The sequence below is a fragment of the Patella vulgata genome, chromosome 1 (assembly GCF_932274485.2).
Source record: "Patella vulgata chromosome 1, xgPatVulg1.2, whole genome shotgun sequence".
NCBI classification, from domain to species: domain Eukaryota; kingdom Metazoa; phylum Mollusca; class Gastropoda; family Patellidae; genus Patella; species Patella vulgata.
The window spans coordinates 22974003-22995699 of NC_065879.2; the positions used below are offsets into that span (position 1 = coordinate 22974003).

Sequence of the window (21697 nt, forward strand, 5' to 3'; positions counted from 1 at the left end):
TGCTTTGACAGCAGCGATTCAATTAACTTTTTTTTCGATTTCCAACTGTCCAGGGAAGTGGACCTTCGATTTTCTTATCAATCAAATCAACTAGACACACTTTCCTTCCGAACGACTCGACACTGTTCCTGGCGAAGCTCTCCATCCTCCATCATTGACAAGGGGAAACCAGACTGGAAAATCCAAGAAAAACTTTTGGCCAACAATAAAATTGATTTTGGGACCTCCCAGTTAGTGAGCCAACACCTTACTCGTTGAGCCACAGTGGCCTCCAAATCTATGATAAAATTCAAAGACAGGAGCATAACATTCCTAGAAGGCCTATCTAACCTATAATTTCAGGGAGATCGCTGTATTATCCAACCTCATCTGCAATTGAAAGGACTAACCCCAACACAGATACATGCCGTCATGGTCTCCAATTTAGGGGATGATGCCCCCTTTCTTTTCCACAGTAAGCATGGCAGAGAGCCTTGACACTGACCCACGTCCTGGAAGGCCATCAACAGCAACCATTCAAGAAAACATTATCCGGGTGCATGACATGATGATTGACCCCTCAACATATTGCCTGTGTTGTGTGCATCTCACATGAGAGGGTTGAGCACATTATTGCCAACGAGTTATGAATGACAGAAGTTTCTGTAAGATGGGGACCAAAGCTCTTGACTGCGGATGAGCAACTTGTCACGTCCCTTGATAATCTGCTCCGTTTTGAAGCAGATCAGAGATCCTGATAATTTTTTGGCCGGATTTGTAACCATGAAAAAGGAAATACCTGGTCGCCATTTTCCTCACAGATGGGATCAAAAACCTTTCAGCCAACCCTCATATAATAGGATATTACCCATGTGTGAAAAGGGCTCATTTTAATAAGAATAAAGATGAAATGAGATCACAATCTTTTAGTTCACGGTTCCATGGTCTAAACTACAGTATAACACACATTATGAATAAAGCAATTGTTGTTACAACCAATAGTAAATTCAATAGGAGTGTACTGAATTTTGACACATGTTTATCTATGTCTAAGTTACCAAAATTCTGTACAAAGTATTATGGTTGATATTTATGGGTAATCTTCAGACTTCAAATGAAAGTAATTTTGAGATAATGTACACCTGAATATAATTTGTAGGAGTATTTTAAATGAATGTTTTTTTATAAGCTTAGCTTATACTACAAAAATAAGCCCAGGTTAAAAAAGAGGCGGAATGAGAGATTACTTTGTTATTCATTCTGTAGTATTATTTAGAATAATTCCTTCATAAGAGATAAGCATACAAACTGTTGTACACGTATAATTAGTAACTGTGAAAACTCAACAGATAAACTGCATTTTATTATGAGGGATACAAATTTTACATTTTAACCAATACATCAGGATATTACTGTAAGACATGGATTTCAATTTTTATTCAATCCCCGGTTGTACGTGACAAGGAGTAGGGTCGCCTGTCCAACCTCGTGGGTTTTCTCCAGGTCCTCCGGTCCACTGCTAAAGACCCCTATGCGCAAGCGAATTATTGAAATAAAATTAAACCATATTATGTTAGTCCAGAAATGACCTAGTTTGTGTCGAGTGGACGTTAAACCCCATTTCTCTCTCTCTCTTTCAATTTTTATTCATGAATTTTAAACACTGATTGAACCCAGAGCACCTTAGTCGAGAGTGCACCAACATCTCCCAACTGCCAAAGTATAAAACAGGATTTTTTCTGTGGTTATATGTGTACAATGCAAACAGTAGAATTTTGTCCAGACAGTGGCATTCCCCCCCCCCTACTCTTTTTCAAATTCCAGTTGCCAATTTGGATTTTCATTCCATCTGAACGACTATATAGACAACAGATCATTGTTGCATATGGAGGTCCGCTTTAATGCAAATGCATGTGTTTATTTTGCTTACTAATTTAAAGTTTGCTTGAAATAAGTTAGATATCAACCATCTATCAAAGGAAAACAAAGGCCATATACAAGTATTAATTGGTCACAGCTTTATACATGTATTTCGCCTAATTCATTTTGTCAATTTACACAGAGAAAGAGGTTAAATGAAATGAAATGGGGTTTAACATCCTACTCTTCTGCTCCGACTGGGCTAATGAAGATAGGGATAGACGTAAAAGCTTTATGGTAATTTGAATATTGTACAGAGTGTTATGATACTACATGTAAATTAATTACAATTATTATGAAAGTTTTAAAACAGAAAGTAGTATAATAGTCAGAATTCTCACCGTGACCACCTGTATCTTGCTCCGTTCATCATGTTCCTACTCATTTCTAATAGATAAGTATTCTGTTATCTGTCTATTTATCTGTCTTCTTCAAAGCAAAGTACACCTTGTTAGAACTTTTAAGTCACTTCAAGAAATGGTTGTGATTTTGGTTATAATACAAGGTCTAAAGATATGTTAATTGCTCTCCAAACACTGTCCACAATTTACATCAGTTACAACATTTACACATCACAGCTCACACACGGTTTATATCCTGTGGTTTTATTCAAAGTTGGTCACTGGACCATACCCTATTACCACACGCTATGATTATGATGCATTGGAGAAGAGTTTCAGTGTTATTGTATACCAAAAATGTACATGTATGTCAACCTTTCAACATCATACAATCCACACAATGTGACAAATAACTACTCGGGTCACTCAACTTTTTACCTTTAAAAATAACTGTCTTTTTTCCCTCATTTATTTGAAAGACTGTCTACTCTAGATCAGAATGTGCTTTGGTCCTCAAAATTTGACCAATGTATTGAAGTTATAAATCTATGTTTATTTACCCCCCCTCCCACCCATCCACCATAATTCTTATTTATAACTAAAACCTTTACTTAATGATGCCTTCCACACCAAAAACTGTGTGATTTGATGATATATTTAGACTAAAACCTTATTCAAACTTATTTATCAAAAATTTGCTTCAAACTCTCTCAAACATTTTAATCTCAAGGAACAACTTGTTTGTCACATGACTTGATTGAGGAGAAGGTCAATTTACAAAAAATATCGAAGCCTAAGTAATTTCTTGGATGATCCTATGCGAATTTCTGATTCTGCCGTAATCACAATGTCTGCAGGAAATTTAAGTCTCTCATAGTTCTCACAACCGCTAGCCCTTTCGATCAACAATACCAAGTGCACCCTACGTGACTTAAACAGACAAGTTCACAGGTTGCCAGTTAGTACAGGTCTCATAGTTTTTTTCCTCAGGGAATCCATTATTTTTCTAGTAAGATTGGGTGTCTCTACTTTCTATATACCAAATTTGCCATACTTTTATTGGAAATAACTGCCCTATATACTTTCGTGGGAATGCATCTTTAATTTGATTCGGTAATGAATTTATAGGCTATAACCATTATTACTTAACCAAAGTTTTCAGCATTGTTTATCTTATTGTTATAACAAAGGCTACATGCTCATTTAGACAATTAGCAATTTTACAAATATAATAGCATTAGCAATAATACTGTATAATAGAGGATCTACAATGATTTAAAAAAAAAAAAAAATAAAAAAAACCCATGCCAGTCTTATCCAAGCTTGCATTAACCTATTTATTCTTGGTTACATGCACAGATTTGTACTAGTAGAGAGGTAGTGAGAAATCGAGTTTAATGTCCATTCACTTTGGAACTAACATATGGTTCAATTTTATTTCAATACACTTGCGCGTTGGGTCTTTGCCAGTGGGAGGAACCGGAGGACCCAGAGAAAACCCACGACCTTACGTTTCAGACTATAGTAAACAGCATTTCAAATCATACAGTATAAGCTTTATAACAATAAGAAAAGATATCTCAAATGTTTTTTGAGTTAAATTTGCACTCCTTCTTGCCTGAGAGACGTGTGACATTCTAGTTATTTTATACTATTTTAACTCTGTATAAAAATTGTCCTATTTTTAGTTAAGAAGCATGTGTCAAAGTTTGTTAATTTTGTATGACATCTTTACAGTATTAAGACAACATAACCTGACTTTCTTTCACCATAGAAATATTTTTGATCACCTCTGAAATCACTGTATAGTCACATCACATCAAACCAGATCGGTGATTATTCCAAAGTTTTACATCCACTTTAATTTTTGCATAAAATAATTAAAAGTAGTTTTGATAGTGTTTGGGCTTAACTCTATATTAACAATCTAAGAGATTTAAGAAAACATTTCACATTGCAGAGATGACATTTTTTTTTTTTTATGTATCACAACATGCCAGGTTTTTTTTATACGTTTTTTTTCTAGTAAATATCATGTATTGTTCATCAGTTAGTATGACACATACACCTGATAATTGATGACTTGTTGTAAAGGTTTAAGAAAGGTTTGATAAAATAAAAATTATCTCTTTGATCTTATTGGGACATTACCACTCTGACTAAAGATAAATGTAATTAATTTTAAATATATTATCACATATAATTATCAAAAATTCTGACACTGGTCTATATATGTATTTATAAAATTTTATTATTAATGAGTGTTCATTTAGTTCGTTTAACCACAAATACATCTGAACGACTTAAGTTAAAACGACATCTCAGCAATGGATTGGTAAATTTATCTCAAGTTTGCATAATTTGATGATGCCTAATATTCAATTCTTGTTTAATGGAAAATTAGTTTTTTTACCAACCAGTGAAGACGTCAAAAAGTGCTAATGCCTCTCTTTAAACATGAGCATTAAAGCAAATTTATACTTTAAAATCTGAGTAGACTGTTATTAATTATTCCAGCAACTGATAGCGAAAATTCTGGTGATAATCAAGGGTTGTGCAGTAGAATTAAGGATGTAAAGGGTCACTCAACTGACCAACAGAATTTATTTAAATATTAATTTCTATGGGACTAAACTTACTCATTACTATTATTCAGTTAACTAATTCTAACCAAAATAAAAAAAACCTTTCAGAACGTATAAAGACAGTAATTAATTAAACCAAGTCATGTTAAAGTGTTTAGTTGATGGAAGCTTTCTATTATATTTTTCTTGAGGGCATTTTCCTAGTTTTCAACACAATGGGCTATTATTTTGTTAGGACCTTAATTGCCAATAAAAAGTTAATTACCAAATTAATAAATGTATCACCTGTATCATCAGCTATAGGGTTTTATAAACTTAACTGTTCTTCAAAAATTAAAATAAATACAAAACTAATATGTAGCCAAAGATGAAGACTTCAAAAGTCGCGTCAACATTGGACTTTTCGTTTTGGTCATTTGTTTTTATTTTCCCCTCATTTATGCTACAGTACAGTCTAACAACATCTTGTACTTGTCTGATCTGACCTGGCCATTCATCTTGCCTATTATCAGATGCTTTAAGCGAGATTGATCACACGACAGTGGCTAAATTAGCGTTCAATGAGAACAGAGAAGTGATAAAGAAGTTGTTAGATCTGTATTTATTGTAGGCAAACTAACTGTGGAATGAAATAAAGATTAAATTTTTATATACATTCAATATTTCCAGACACACTCCCTTTAATTCACTCAAATTATCTGTAACATTTATAATTTATAATAATTGATAAACCTGGTCAAAGAAGGGTGAAAGGTTAAATGACAATGCATGACCTCTGTCAACCTTATTTCAACATCCCTCCCAATACCAGATTTAACTAGTTCCATCTAGAAATGAACACTTGAACACTACATTTGTTCACACTGAAAACTAGACCTTATGCAGGGAATTAAAACCACACTATCATTAACAGAGCAAGAGACAAGGAAATTCATTTTCTTAAAGAAACCAAGATTTTTACTAAATTTGTAGAGCCTTTGACCAATATTAAAATCTGTTCCTAAGCTTTGGGCAAATACAGCAAAGTAAAACTAGGCCATGAAAACATGTGAATGTGTCAACCCTATGCTATTGCTACTTCATGTTATAATAATGTTCTAGAGCATGTACATCAAATGCTGTAGTTGATACACAATTTGATATTATTTAGAAAAATATTGACCCTATACAAGACTAATCTACATGTACACCCATCTTAAATTACATGTACATACATATGGCTTTTTTTTAAAAAAAAAAAAGATCTGTATTCACCAAAGGGCAATGCCCCAACCTGCCAGATTTGGTAATAAATAAGATTAAGAGGCTGAGAGAGGATAATTTTCTTTGATTCTATTGAGACCCGACATGAAAAACTTCCAAAAGTCAAAACCCAGTATATTATCTCTTCAGTTGTGTCGCTTTCAATGATACATAATTTCTTCAGTCAGTATCTACCTGTTCAGATTTTATGACAATTAATTGTGTGCTTTTCTTTTAAATTTCATTAACACCAAGTTATTGAGATATTTCGTGTCATATAGTCGATGTAATTCTAGTTGCTTAAAATAAGTATACAAAAAATAGGAAGACCTATTTAATTTTCAATCTATTAAGTCATGATATTAAAGTTAATCTTACATGTACAATTAAAGCCACACCATTTCAGAAAACTTTCAAGTTCTTAATTTTGTTATATTTGAATGAGAAAAACAAATATCAGACTGATGCTTTAAGCATATTATCAACTGTACATTTCCAATTCAACTGTTATCGGTACATGTATCTTTTACCCAGTAGCCTTCAGCTTCTGAAATTCAGGACCAAACCATAGATTTATTCCATGGCACAGGGACCAACATTTTATTGCCAATCAGAACTTTAAAACTGATTGTTAACAACTTTTTGAAAAACCATCTAGTTTTTGGTGTAGGTAGGACTAAAGTGTAATAGACCTTTAATGTCCAGAATCATACAGTAATTACTTGCATAGTAGCCAAAGTATGAAAAGTTATAAATAAGTCATGGTGATAACTTTGTAGTGACCTTAACACTTTCTATGTTACATGTTTTGGTAATATAGCAATTTAATACAGAAATAGAACACCTGTACCCAAGAGCTTTACCTACATCTTTTTTTAAAAAAAATACATTGCAGCCGAAGAACTAAAGGCTTGAATTGTGTATTTATACAAAGTCTTAGCAAGCTACATATCTTTTATAAACAGCCACTGATTAAACTTTTCAGAAATATATAGTTTATTTCAATCACAGCACCAGCAGATGAGAGAGTACAAGCTGAAATCTTGAGGTGACTGTATCAAGTATAAATGTACATGTAAAAGTAGTAAGAACATACACAGGGGGCATGAAACTTCTAGATAAAGTGTCTTTCAACATTTGGTTTACTGGACTCAGGGAAAGATAACTAACCATAAGCAACACTTTATCATTGTTTTAGGGAGCCATGGTGGCTTAGTGAGTAAGACGTTGGCTTGCTAACACGGACGTCCAGTGTTCGATCCCTGCGATGGTTGAGAAAGTTCAAGGATTTTCTGGCGTGGCTCCTTCTTGTCAATGGTGCAGGACAGAGAGCCTGGCAAGGGACAACGTTTAGTCTTCGGAGGGAACAAAAAAACGAGTTCCAGTGTACACATATTGGCGTGCACTTAAAAGATCCCTTGGCAGTTGGAATTTGATATAAGAGTAGGCTATGGTGTATGCCCAGTCGGAGCAGAACAGTAGGATGTTAAACCCTATTTCATTTCATTTAGCATTTTTGTAAGGGTATCAATGTTTAATGAGCCATTAAAGTTGCAATTGCAAATGTTCAAGTTATATTTTTAAAATGTATTAAAATAAAGCCTTAAAATAGATGGTATCCATAAACAGTCCTACCTTGTTAAAGATTAATCTTATAATTCACTATTGCCAGAGGAGAAATTGGCAAAAATATCATTTTTAACTTCAAATTCCAACGTTGGAAAATGGCTGCCACCATGTTGTCAATAGCAAAACAGGGGAGGTAATTGTGTTGTTATTTTCTTTGTCATAGATTTTTAAGGGTGGGAAATAATGCCCATGATCGTATAAAAGTGATTTGATAACCTATTGAGCAAAAGACATAGAAATAACTATGTTTTGACTTTCTTAGAAAATTTGAAATTCTCGCTTTAATACATGTACTTGCAACAAGTGCAATATCTTATTTGCATAGTATCTATATAGATATAAAGCTAAGCATGGTATATGGTATTCCCTCTCCATCCCTAGATGCGATCATGTTAATCACGGATGAGTCCGAACACTTTATTTTTAATTGACAGCGCATCAATAAATTTGGTAACATTCCAATATGATTAAGGGGAGATAACTCCATTTAAACAAACTTCCATCATTCTTCAATCAACCAAAAATGCAATATCACAAAAATATTTGTTGCTGAAAAATCTATAAAAATAAGATTAAGCTTACAAAATCTAAAAATATCTCCCTTATGTTTTTATTGTTTTCAATAATAGAAACAGTGAACAGGATGGTTCATAAATAATAGATAGATAAAATTGTCTACATTCCAATCAACACTCTACTAGATACAGAGTGGCTGACTTTGATGAATGTCAAGAATTTAGTCTACATTCTAAAGTTATAAACCTAACAGAGGATACATTTCAATTTTAGCTTGCTTAAATAAATAACTAAATTTTACAGCTCTCGCTTTGCCATCAAAAAATTGTAAAAGCCTTAAAGAGGAACTCTGACTTCAGACTTATTTTACCAAATACATTGTACATGTATGTCCCAATTTCTTTTGTTAAAAATACGACTAGTACACAATCTACAGTAATTTGATGATATTATTAGTTTTAAAGAAGGTTGAGTGCACTGATTTTCAATAAATAGGAAAGTACATGTAGGTTTAATGTCATTGAATGTTAACAAAGGCCATCTGCAAATGGAAGCCTTCCGCACAGTTGATTTTAAATACTGGTAACAGGATCAATTAAATATTTCAATTAAGTTATCAAAACATCCATCAGTAAAGTAGAGCGGAAATGAATAACTGACCACAGCAGATCTCTGATTATGTTTATTCCAATGATTTATTAAATCCAAAGTTTAATCAACAATCTTTTTCTTTGGTAATTTTTTAAGCAAGAGCAGTAACTCTTTACACAAGTTTGTTGTTTACACCAATGTTTCCCATTGTGGGCAATAAGAAGATCTAAAGTGATGATGAAACAAAAATGGGCACTGTGGCGGTGAAAATGAAAATTAAGAGTGATATGGGGCATTAAAAAAGGAACAGCAATGCCATCTTTACTTAAAGTACACCAAAACGATTAAAATTGTATGCTTTAATAGAAACAATACGACTCAATTGTAAAAAGAAAAGAAACTCTGATACATGTGTAACATGAGATTTGGTCTACTTTGTTCTTTACTCATCACAATAGATTTGTACTTATTCATCTTAAACTTTCAAAATATAATTGTTTTTCTTACGTTTTAGGGTGGCTGGGTGGTCGTTTGACAAATTGCAATTGGGAGCCTCAAAAAACGTTTGGTTTGGGAACAACTGGTGCACACAGAAAGAAAAATAATAATGCTAACCGTAATTAATGAATAGATATAGTCTTGAGTTTATACATGTATGTGAATTAAAGACTCTAGAATAGATCATGTCTAAATTAAAGATTTAGATTCATGGTTAGACCCAACTAACTAACGTTGATATTTCAATATTTGATATGACTATAAAAATAACTAATCAAAACTTTCACTTGATGTATAAGAGCTTGTCCCATAAATTATTGCTTGTCTGCAATACCACTCAAGGTGCAAGCAGATGCTAAGCCCCACGAATGAATCAATAATTAAAGAGCCTTTAGCTGAAGACTTAAAAATCATTTTGAAACTAGATAATTTTATTTGAAAAAAAATTATCGGAAAAGTCTATTTTGCTAAAATCTTTCTCTAGCCTTTTAAGTGGCTTCTGACAGGGAAGAGTCATTACTGTTATTATCAAAGTGTGTCAAATCAATAGTAAAACTATCACTTGAATGTAGGTTTTACAAAACCAACCATTACAGTAAGTTTATGTTTACTCCAAAATGACATAAAGTTGTCCAGACACATAACATTCGGTCATGATATATTATAATAAAACAACTGTCTAAATATTTGCTTTAAAATGTTTGAAACAACTTATTACATGTACATGTACTTAACACATTCCCTCTACTATAGAACACAAGCATTGCTTATTCATTTGGGCAAATATTGATAAATGTTTGGAATTATAATATTCCATACATACAGTATATGTACATGTACTTAATAAAAGAAAATAATAACAAGTGGTTTACATGCACGATACCCCCACATTTTGTAAGAGATGGATAAAGAACAAGCTAAAAATTCAACCGTCATCATGGTGTAACAGTGATATTTGAATGTTTTTTTTTAAATCGGATAAAAATTTTGACCTCTAGGTACCACAAGCAAAAAACACGATTCTTCGTGCAATCAGGGGCCATAATCCATGAAGTTACGATCCAATACATGGCTAAATTGAAAGAAACCGATATCTTTGGGACATAAACATATATTTTAAGTTTCATCAACATCGGATAAGTGGTTGCCCACACTTTGCAAGAGTTCGACTGAGAACAAGCTATATAAAAAAAAAGAAGATTTTCATACAATTAGGGGCCACAATCCAGGATGTTATGGTGAGACATGCGACAATATCAAAAGGAACCAAGATCTTTGGGGTATAAACATATATATCTTAAGTTTCATCAATATCGGATAAAAATTGTGATCTCTAGGATGTCCACAAGAAAAGCATGATTTTTCGTACAATAAGGGGCCATAATCCATGAAGTTACAGTCTGATACATGCCAATATGGAAAGGAACCGAGATATTCATGAGATAAACCTATATTTCAAGTTTTTGTCAAAATTGGATCAAAATTGTGACCTGTAGAGTGTCTACAAACAAATTGTGGACGGATGGACCTGGACAATATACGTTTACATGAAAATGTGGGCGAATAAAAATGTCTGATTTAAAGAAAAAAAAATAATAATTCACCTAAATATAACAAACTAATCTCAGTGATTCATATATAAACATAAACATGTGAAAGATTGATTTTCCTAGTTTGACCTACATGTACATTGTAAATTGTGATAGTGGCATTCAGTGAAATAAAATTGTTCAATGAAGCTTATACATACTTCCCTTAATTCTTACACAAAGCCTGTTCACCCATAAAGACTCCCGTCACATACATTTTGTTAAGATATTTTCATGTTTTGAAAATTAAACCACCCTCTCGCAATGTACATAACCATAGAATTTCATAAATATGTACATTGTAGGATAATTTCTACTTTACAAAGTCTGTGACAAGTTCCTTTAACATGTAGCCTACGTCCAGGCTTGCACAGAAACAAAACTTAATGTTCAAATCAAAATGACTATAGTATAAATGTATTGTGTTGATGAAACACTGAACTTCATTCCATAACCACTAAATCAATCCCCAAGTCATCACAAAATACAAGTCAAATTCTATGGATAGCAACTGTCGAGTACTAGCTACTCCTAGTACGACCTGTACATGTACTGAAAAGTATCAATCCATATTACACAGAACTTTACTCAAGCCAGTTGTCTTCTTGCATGGAAAAATATCTGTACATGTTCCTGTATGTTACATGTATCAAGCTACTGTATGTATATACAGTGTACCGTCCTAAATGTATACATGTACTTACATACTAAAATGTATGTAGATATGTAGATTACACGTTTTCTGTATCTTAATTGTTATTTTTTTTTTCAAAATAGTTGACAAGAGATTTGTGTTTGAATGATGCAATATGTCTATAATTAAGTGTAAACAATATGTACAATTGTAAATGGCAACACTTTGGATGAAAGGTTGTCTTTGGGAAATAATTTGCACTCATAATTTCAAGCTTTTATATTTTTTCTAAGAATGCTATGAATGGAAGACGAAATTAAAGAAAAAAATAAATGTGAAGACACAGATGAACAAACCCCTTACCAACAGGCGGACAGGGAACCAGTAACCAGACAACATGTTATTGTTGTCAAGCAGTTTTGAATTAAAGTAACATTTCTTCTTTTGCAGTAAAACTACCTGGTTGATTATGCCACTTCAGTGTTTTAATGTGAACAAGCCAAAAGTGAGGAGCTGATTTGATGTAAACTACGCTGCTAGAGTTTGGGACTAGAATCGCCGAACACGGTGGGAAAAATCCCCGTTCCGCGGTGGAATCTTGGAGAATCACTAGCGAAACGCCAGCTAGCCAAATCACCGCGAAATAGGGTATTTTCGCAGTGTATTACAGTGTTTCGCGGTGGAACACGGTGAATCGCTTGAGTGCCGATATTATCCCAATTTAAGTATCTTGAAAAAAAAAGTAATTTATTTCAGTTGAATACAAGGTATGTTAACCGTTGGCGAGGAAGCTAGGGTCGGATTCTTTTTCTAACGCACTGTATACATGCATTACGTGTAGCCTGCCTCAATCCCAAAATAAATACTGCTCATCACTAACTCTACTTACCCTAAGGAAAAGATTTAATGAAACGAATAATAATAGGCCTACACCAAGTTTCAGCAATCTTAATTCAATTAGAATCAAAGTTATCGTCTTCCAAAATATTGAGTCATTAAATTTCTTATCACTCTGCTTAATCTGAGCAGAAAATGTTCATTTTTAAACATTGTTGAGGCAATGATGTATCTACGCCAAGTTTGAACATTCTACAAATATCCCAATTATTGTGTACAGAAAGGGATGACAGATGGAAAGACATACTGCTGTTTAGCTTAAGCAGAAAATGCTCAACATCAAACTCAATTCAGACATTCACAATATCAAATATCAAGTTTGAAGGTAAAATGTGATGCGATACAGTTAACACTAACATGTCTGATTATCTATCAATGCTCTTCAGTGACATTCAGTTGTCTTAGTTCCGTGTAAATATTAAATTTAGGCTTTAATAGTGTATGTTGTATTAGTTGTAATAACATAAAAAATTTACATACCATTCTGATTCATCTTTTGTCTCTTTCGCTGGACTTTCCCTGCCACTGACAGCAAACAGTAATGGACCGGTAAGTTCAGGAATGCCTGATGTATCTTGAACTAAGTTTTGAAGGTCTTGAGTGGTACGGATGCCGGTCGTTGATTGCCGTCTTGTACTACTAGACGAAATATCGCTGCTCGATATGCTGTCTAAATTTGGCTCTTGACCAGATAACTGATTTAACTGCATTCCAGACAAATTTCCGCTACTTAACGTAGATTTTATAGATTGAGTTCCAGTGGGCTGTCCTTTTGGCTGCTGGGGAGCAGCTACACTAGGCGTGGATGATAGATCAGGAATGCTCTCCCCTGTCGAGCTACCTTTTGGAGCATTATTAACAAACGCATTTGACTGACCACCAGTGGGTTGAGATTGTGAAGTCTGTCCTGGGACATTTGACATACTATAGGCTTGAGAATTAAAGCCTTGCTCACCATAATGTGAGCCCGGTTGCATAGCATTTATTATCTGTCCAGTTTGAGTCCCAGGCGCTGGAGCAGAGTGATTCATATCACTTTGTTTTGTTTGGTTCATACTTTGAGGCATTAGTGGAACACTTTGAGCATTAGAAAGGGGTAAATTTTGCGAAGAATTTGACTGTCCAGGTGGAACTTGGTGGACTCCCGATTGCACAGATGGTATACCTGGCTTTGGCTGGCTAACTGATGTATTGCTTGGGACTTGTGTTGGTATCTGATTACTATCACCTGGTAAACCAGACGTTGATTGTCGTTGGGATTGATTGTGTGCCACTTGAGAAACAACTGGCTGACTAGCATGTGGAGCAGGATTAATAGGCTTAAAGCTTTCACCCTGAACGGAGTTGAAAGTCTCTGTTCCGGTCATATTTGGAACGGTACCAGTTCCACCAGCTAATAATGGATTCTTCGACGGATCATCCACACCATGTATGTAATGAACAGAGTTCCCAGCACTAGAATTCCCAGAATGCACAGTAATTTCATCACTTTGTTTTTCAGTTTTTTCAGTGGTGTCAAGATAATCGTGACAGTACCACCGTCCTCTGCGAAAGGGTTCCTTGGTTTCAATCTTAACTACTTTAAATCTAGACTGATTATCAGGCTTTTCTTTGGCAATTAATACTTCATCTGGTGTAAGTAAAGCATCTTGATCTAAATCTGTAGTTCTAGATATATCATACATTTCAGAACTGAAATCTTCAGTGTGGCTTTCATCCAAGTCGTCCAAGCTGTCACCATCTACATCAGCTGTCAAATCGCCACTGCCACCCCTCGAGTTTGGAGTATACTGTCCAGTCACAACACTGGTGATTTTGAATGTACTCTTTTTCTTTGGAATGGCATCTCCCGTAACTTTAGGGTATTCAGATGAGCCCCTTGCTTCAACATCTTCCTGTACTGCGACATCACTTACAGAAGTGTTATGTAGCTGGGATTTTGATGAAACAGTCGAACCCACTTTGCTGTCGACCGATTTCTCAGCCATCTTTCGGGTTAGCAGAACGTAACCCCAACACTAAACAGACGTCAATATCCGAATGTACGTTCACTATTATAATAACAACTGTTTATTAAGGTGTTTATTATTCCAGTACTATTGCAACCATCACATTTTTATTGTGTTTTATTAAGCCACTCAATATATAATACACAAAACAAGACATTGGGTTAACAACTTATTCGACGAACAAGATATTATGGCGGAAATTAACGCAAGGTCTGATGGGAAGAAAACTACGTCATGACCTACTCATTCGACCTTACACCACGGTTTGTCTGGTGAACTTTGACCGCACAAGAAAGACGGCAAACAAAACGGCATGAGTCAATAAAAAGCATTATTTACCAATAACCATTCTGTGCATATCGACATAGGTTAGGTTTGGTTAATTTGAAATTCCTATATTCACATAACAAAAGCGGCGCGCATTCTTGAAGACAGAAATATAAATATACGCGGTCCAAAATATGTTTTATAATATTTATTATTATCGAATGCCGAAACCGCAATATTATAAAAGCAATCTTTTCCAGTTTTTAGCACTTTATTTCCCACTGTATTGCTTTTATTTTAATTATTATGAAGCCTATAGTGAGGCCTATACTATGCTAATATTATTTAATGTTATCCTTAAACATACATTATGCTAGAGCTGCATCTGCCTATTGCGGGCCTTTCTTTATTAATTAGACATTTATTAGCATGAAATGACCATAATCAACTCTCGATGCCATCTTTATATGTGTCGGATTTTCACTGGATTTGAATCCGATCTGTTTCTGAACGCTCATTGATGATTAAATGCAAATATGGATAATCGAGGCTATTTTTTTTTATCTTACCGACTATAGTAATGACAGTGGCTAGGCCTAAAATTCAATCGCTAATATGATCGGTTCAGAGTGGAGCAATTTGACTGAAATTTTCAGCATATTTCCTTTTAACTATTATGGTGAGAACTGCCAGTTCTTTATCAAATCTTCCGCAATGTATCTTTAATTCAGGCCTATATCGAACCATTTTTTTTTTTTCAATTAAAAAAACAACAAAGTTTGTATTTTGTTCCTGAATAGCCTACTAGTAGATCTACGGTGTCGAAATTAAACTAATGTTGTGATTTTAAAAAGGAGTAAAAGCTGATTGAAACGGGTACACCCCTTTGAATTATGTTTTAGAATATAAATGTTTTCCCGCACTTGCTTCTATAACGCCATGACTAGGTCACCTTGCTCATGAACACGTTTTTGGTCCGAATACCTATTTATGCTCATAGCTTTTTAAGCTTCGCCGTTTTCAATGAAGAACGGTTTGTTCAATGTTTACTTCAGGTTAAATTTAACGGTTTTCGGAAGGTTTCCCATTGTCACCATGGCGCAGTACGAAGGGCCTGGCGGGGAATGACGTTTAGTCGTTCAGCTGGGACGAAATCCCGAGATCCCCCGACAGATGGAAATCGAAAAAAGAATAGTACGTAGCCACGCTGTCATGTCAAAGTTTCACATCGTGGCACATATTACATTTATTTCGTTTTTCAAACGGTATAATTTTGCACTGTTTGAAATATGTATATACACTATACACTAATACACTAATGTATTTTCGATATGAAACCCGCTGGCGCATAAAACATATTTATATTTCCAAAAGATATATAGGGAAACAATTAGCATATTGTGTATATTTAAAAATATAATTTTAAAAACTTGACATGCAGTCTCAAATATGATTATTCGAATATCACATAAATTATATTCTTACAATGTATTAAAGGCACGAGCGTGATCGTTCACATATATCTCAATAGTCGAAAATATATACTATTTTAATGTAGACCCCGCGAAAAAAATCTTATAGGGACAATAACACTCTTGCTGGCTTGAACTCCAGAAAATAAAAAATAGCCTTATTCTAAGTACTAGATGTTTTAGTGTCTTACCTGTTGTGTAAATGGGGATCACGTGGCTAAGTGGGTAAGACGCTGACTCGCTAGCCTGGAGGTCGGGTGTTCGATCCCTGCATTGGCCGAGAAAGTTCATCCTGATTTTCCGGCGTGATTTCCCCTTGTCAGTGATGCAGGACGGAGGGCCTGACAAGGACAGCTGTCTAGTCGTTCGGATGGGACGATAAACCGAGGTCCCGTGTACACATTGGAGTGGACGTAAAAGATCCCTTGGCAGTTGGAAGTCGATATAAGAGTAGGCAAAATTTCCCTTATAGCACACTGCATGGCGCATACCCGTCTTCATTAGCCCAGTTAAGGAACAGAGAACAGTAGGACGTTAAACCCCATTTCATTTCATTTCTGTTGTGTAAATTATCCATTAAATCCTATTTTACTTGTCCAGAGGGTTCAAAAATATTTTTTTCCGGCGTGGTTTCCCCTTGTCAGTGATGCAGAACGGAGGGCCTGACAAGGACAGCTGCCTAGTCGTTCGGATGGGACGAAAAACCGAGGCCCCGTGTACACATTGGCGTGCACGTAAAAGATCCCTTGGCAGTTGGAATTCGATATAAGAGTAGGCCGTAGTGCCGCTGCCCGGGCAAAATTTCCCTCATAGCACACTGTATGGCGTATGCCCGTCTTCAATTAGCCCAGGTTAGGTGCAGAAGAGTAGGACGTTAAACCCCATTTCATTTCATTTCATTTCATTTCATTTCAAAAATATTTTTAAATCCAAGTCACATTTGAAAAGCTTTACGTCAAGCTTTTCAAATCATTTAGTTGAATTTTTCCAATTTTTTAAATTAGGTGTGTTAAGATGAAATTTGTGTCATCAATTAATTGGAATATTGTAAAATAGTACAATTTGTTGACCAGAATAAAGATTGGGGCATATTATTCAGTTACAACAAGAGTGTTATTGAGCCTTTAAGAAAAAGGGTGCTATCAAAAAACCTTCAAGAAAGAGATAAGCCGATGGCTAAAACCATAGAGATTTATTCAAAACCAAGGAAATTGCATCTAAAGATGCATATCAGATTCTATAATTAAAGAAATACCAAGCACTTGTTTTTGGAATTCATTTTTCACGGGCTTCGTTAAAATCATTACAAACCGCAAAACAATATATACGACTCGTTATTTGAAAGTTCAAACGTGTGTACTCGTATCTCAGCGATGGCTTAGTAGATTAAACTCAAATTCTGCATACAGACTAATATATACATGTTGTCCAATCATGCCAAAGTAGACTTTATACTTATACCCTTAACACGTATTATATTCAAGATGATGAGGATACTTTATGGCAAATATTGGTAGGAAAATGTTGAAATTTTTTGAACTTGTTCAAATATTATGATTAATTCTGTTAAAAAACACAACAAAACTATAAACAAAAACGATTTGGTCAGTAGGGTTTAAGTGAGAGAGAGAGAGAGAGAGAGAGAGTAATGGGGTTTAATGTCCACTCGACACAAACTAGGTCATTTCTGGACTAAACCATGGATCAATTTTATTTCAATAATTCGCTTGCGCGTAGGGGTTTTTAGCAGTGGGAGGAAACCGAAGGACTCGGAGAAGACCCACGAGGTTGGACAGGCGACCCTACTCCTTGTCACGTACAACCGGGGATTCGTTTGAGTGAAAATCATTGTATTTATCGTAATACCCTGCCACTGTGGGGATCGCTTTTGGGTTATACAAACATGTTATAAAATACCAAAAAGTGAAAACTGCATAATAAACCTTCCTGCAGATTATATCACACAAACACAAGTGATGGGTTAAGAAAACGAAGTCGAGATTGCATGGTGAGGTGTCAACCATTTGTATTCATATTATGTTTTAAAATATCGGATTGCTATACAAATTTTCTTTCATTTTTAAATAGTATCCATTCACAACCAACACCACACATAAATATTTCTTAAATAATTTTTTTATTCTAGCTTGTTTAAAAAAACCAAAAAAACAAACTCCCCAAAAACTTTCCGTTGCGTCTCTCAAAGTTTGGACTCCTGAAATTACAGTTACATTGCAGTGGTCGGGGATATCACGGTTTCATGGGCATATCTACTCGCAGTCCCACTTATCGCGAAGACTTAGAAATGATCATAACATTTTTAAATGTTTTGATTTACATTATCGCCTGCTCGTCATCGATACTTTCACACGAAGTAACCGATAATTATTAAGGTCAATACTATCAAATCTACTATCAATATTTATCTACAGACAATATCAATATTTATCTAAGCTAATTCATTTTGAAATGTTGACAATTCTCGTGTAGACTATAGAAAGCAATTCATTGATGAACATTATTGACAAGCTGATAAGTCGAAATATTACGTGAGTCAAACACACTTAAAGATACATTATGTGAGATTTAGATAAAGAGCTAACCATTCTTGCTATAATGGCTCAAAAACAGATAATGCAAAATGCAAATATTGAAAATTTCATTCAAATTACTCTATTCTGAGCCAAGTATCACTGTTTGTAGATTCGACAAGATGTGTGTATTGTGGTAACCAGAAAACTGGTATATTCGAGACTTACACTCTCTTTCCCATTTTTAAATTGAAGTTTTAAAATCTCGAGTATCCGATGAGATCGAGAGCTGATCATGGTCTTGTTTTGTTTCTAACTGACTAATTAACAATTTAGATAACATTTAAGGCCCTAAGAAAGACTTGCAATAAGCATATTTAGCTCGTACATAATGCCTTAAGAAATACAGTTTTGAAATGGACGAACGATTGCATTCATGAACTTCTGTGTGGGTTATTAAGCTTTCCCTTTATTGCAAAATATCTAACGAATACGATAAATTAATATTTGCACGGTTAACCATTATTCTATTGTCTGGTGAATATGTGACCATCGCTGGAAGCTCCCGAGGATGAAATTCAGTGTCGGACAAAAAACGTCTGGGTGCATATTGGGGGGTTTGCAAACTAAGTTTAAACTAATCCTTAGTCCATGATGTAAATAACATCATATTTTAAAATTTTTGCTAAATGCGACTAAATTAAGGTCAGTTATATCAAGAATCCCCGGATACGTGTATAAAATACCGGTTCTTTTCACACCAGCGCGCTCAAATTTTTGTTGCCTTAACCCGTTTTTGCGCTTTCCTATTTTGAAGTATTACATTTCAGAACATAATGCATAATGAGTGCGACGACCAGTGTACACAACAGAGGGAGCGATATTAAAATCCGTCCATCATTTTTTTTCTAACACTATACCCTCTGAAACCTAACAATTACTTTTCCCTGAACATCTCTGGTACCATTAGTTCATGGACTCACCTGATCATGTCCAAAGCCTCTAATATAGCCCATTTGCCTTGTCAAAAAATTTCAAATCAAAATTGTGGGCAAGCTTGTAGGCCATTTCTTTGAAAAGGTACCATGCACAGGCCTGGAGAAAAGGTTGGCTATAGTTTTTCGCACCAAATTAAGCCGTTTATTCATTGATTTATGTCTGCTCCTTTAATGTGCCCTTGATGGCTTGCTTGTAAATTAAGAACAGGGGCCAATTACATCAAATTCTTGTTGTGAAAAGAAGGAAAAAAATTGTTCCCGGCTAGTTTGTGTAAGCATATGCGTTATGCATTTTCAAATCCGCAAGTTTGTGTAATGGTGTGTTATCCAATGTGCATATTTAATACGGCTAGTTTGTATAATGGTTTGTGTCTGTGATGCTAGATTGTGTATATTCTTTTGGGCTGTATGCATTGTGTATATTGGACCCGGTCAGTTTGTTAAATGGCTTATGATAGACCCGGCTCCCGTTCAGGCCTTCCCCTGCTCGCGCAGAGCATATTTTTTTTCTCTACATTCATCGAAACGTCGAACATACAAACGCGCGAAGCATCGCCGTCGTTTTGGCGCCACCCAGGGGCTAAGTGAGAGTTTTTGCGTCATGGTTTTGAGTTTTTGCGCCTGCCTGAGTTTTTGTGCACAGCCCAAATGGCAAAAAATCACTCGGTTTCAATGTGGTTTACAAGATTATAATACAAATCGACTCTAGCATGTTCCACACAGCCCAATATTACCCGGTGGGTGCACCGGGGAACTGGGAGGGACTATCACCCCACACCCGGGATCTTGTTCCTCTTGCAAAATCATGAGTCACCACGCCCCTGGCCCCACTCCACTCTGATCATATACATGTATGCGTCTATATGAGCAGAAATATTGTCTCAGAGCTTGTTATTTTTTAATACTTGATGTTGTCTCCATTTAACTGTACCCCCAGCTACTCAAATTCAAAATTGGTTATTTTGGGACAACGTGGTAATTTTTATATGTACGAAGTAATAGACTTTTGCGTAGACAAAGGTGTTACCGCCTGTACATTTCCAAAGTTTTGTCCCATAATAAGGCGCAGAGTTGTATATAGTTCTCGTCGTTTTCATCAAATGTTTTAATTTGAACATTCCTGGTTCCAATTATTTTATTCTAGGCTAAAACGTTGATCTAGTAGGTAAAAATAACGTCCTAATGAGGCTTATAAGGAAAATAATTGTGGTCTGAACACTGCAAATTATACCTCCACATGAATGTTGCCTTTTTTTAGTTTCAGTTTAATCGATTATTGCTTATTTGAAAAAAACAATAATGTTCGATCGAGACATTCAATTAAAATCGTGGGACCAAAGTTACAGGGAGAAGGAAATAATTAATCCATATTGGATAATATATTTAAAATAACCTCGGACTCACCTAGTTATCGAACATAAAAAGACTTACTTAGAGCGTGGTATTTGTTGGACCATAAATTGACCCTTGGCCACATTGTGAACGATTTGTGTCAAACTTTGCATACGATGTGAGCACATCCAATGTGACCGTAGGCTTATATCAAATTGAAAATTACCGACTGCCGAAGACATTCAAAGCCTAACTCCTATTTTAAAATATTGCTGGACTTGGGTAAATCGTGCAACAAAATGAAATGGGGTTTAACGTCCTACTATTCTGCTCCTAGACTGGGCTAATGAAGACGGGCATACGGCATACAGTGTGCTATAAGAGGAATTTTGCCCGAGCAGCGGCGCTACGACCAGGGGAGGATTGGGCCATCGGGCGATCGCCCTAAGGGCCGGTCGGACAAAAAATGAAAAAAATAATTTTTTCCAATTCGTCTAAAAAACCTTTTCAGCTGAACATTATATGGGGGGGGGGGGGGGGATTGGACCGACCATGGAGCGATGATGAACATGTATGTGGCCTTCCGGACCGCTTCGACACAGGAGCCCGGGTCGGTTCCTTGCCCTAATCCGCTCCTGGCTACGGCCTACTCTTATATCGAATTCCA

The 21697-nt window shown here is 35.3% G+C and overlaps 1 protein-coding gene across 2 annotated transcripts in view; it reads right to left on the reverse strand.

Annotated features, from left to right (window-relative positions):
- LOC126826459 (TSC22 domain family protein 1) overlaps nt 1-14625 on the reverse strand; it is a 67888-nt gene extending 53263 nt beyond the window's left edge. Inside the window, exon 1 of one of the 2 annotated variants that reach the window (XM_050555580.1) lies at nt 12902-14625. In XM_050555580.1, coding sequence (XP_050411537.1) covers nt 12902-14409 — 1508 coding nt within the window. In that variant the 5' untranslated portion in view covers nt 14410-14625. Of the gene's footprint in view, nt 1-2240; nt 2396-12901 lie in introns of those variants that run through there. The other variant, XM_056099549.1, reaches the window with a different exon arrangement.
- Between the last annotated feature and the right edge of the window lie 7072 nt (nt 14626-21697).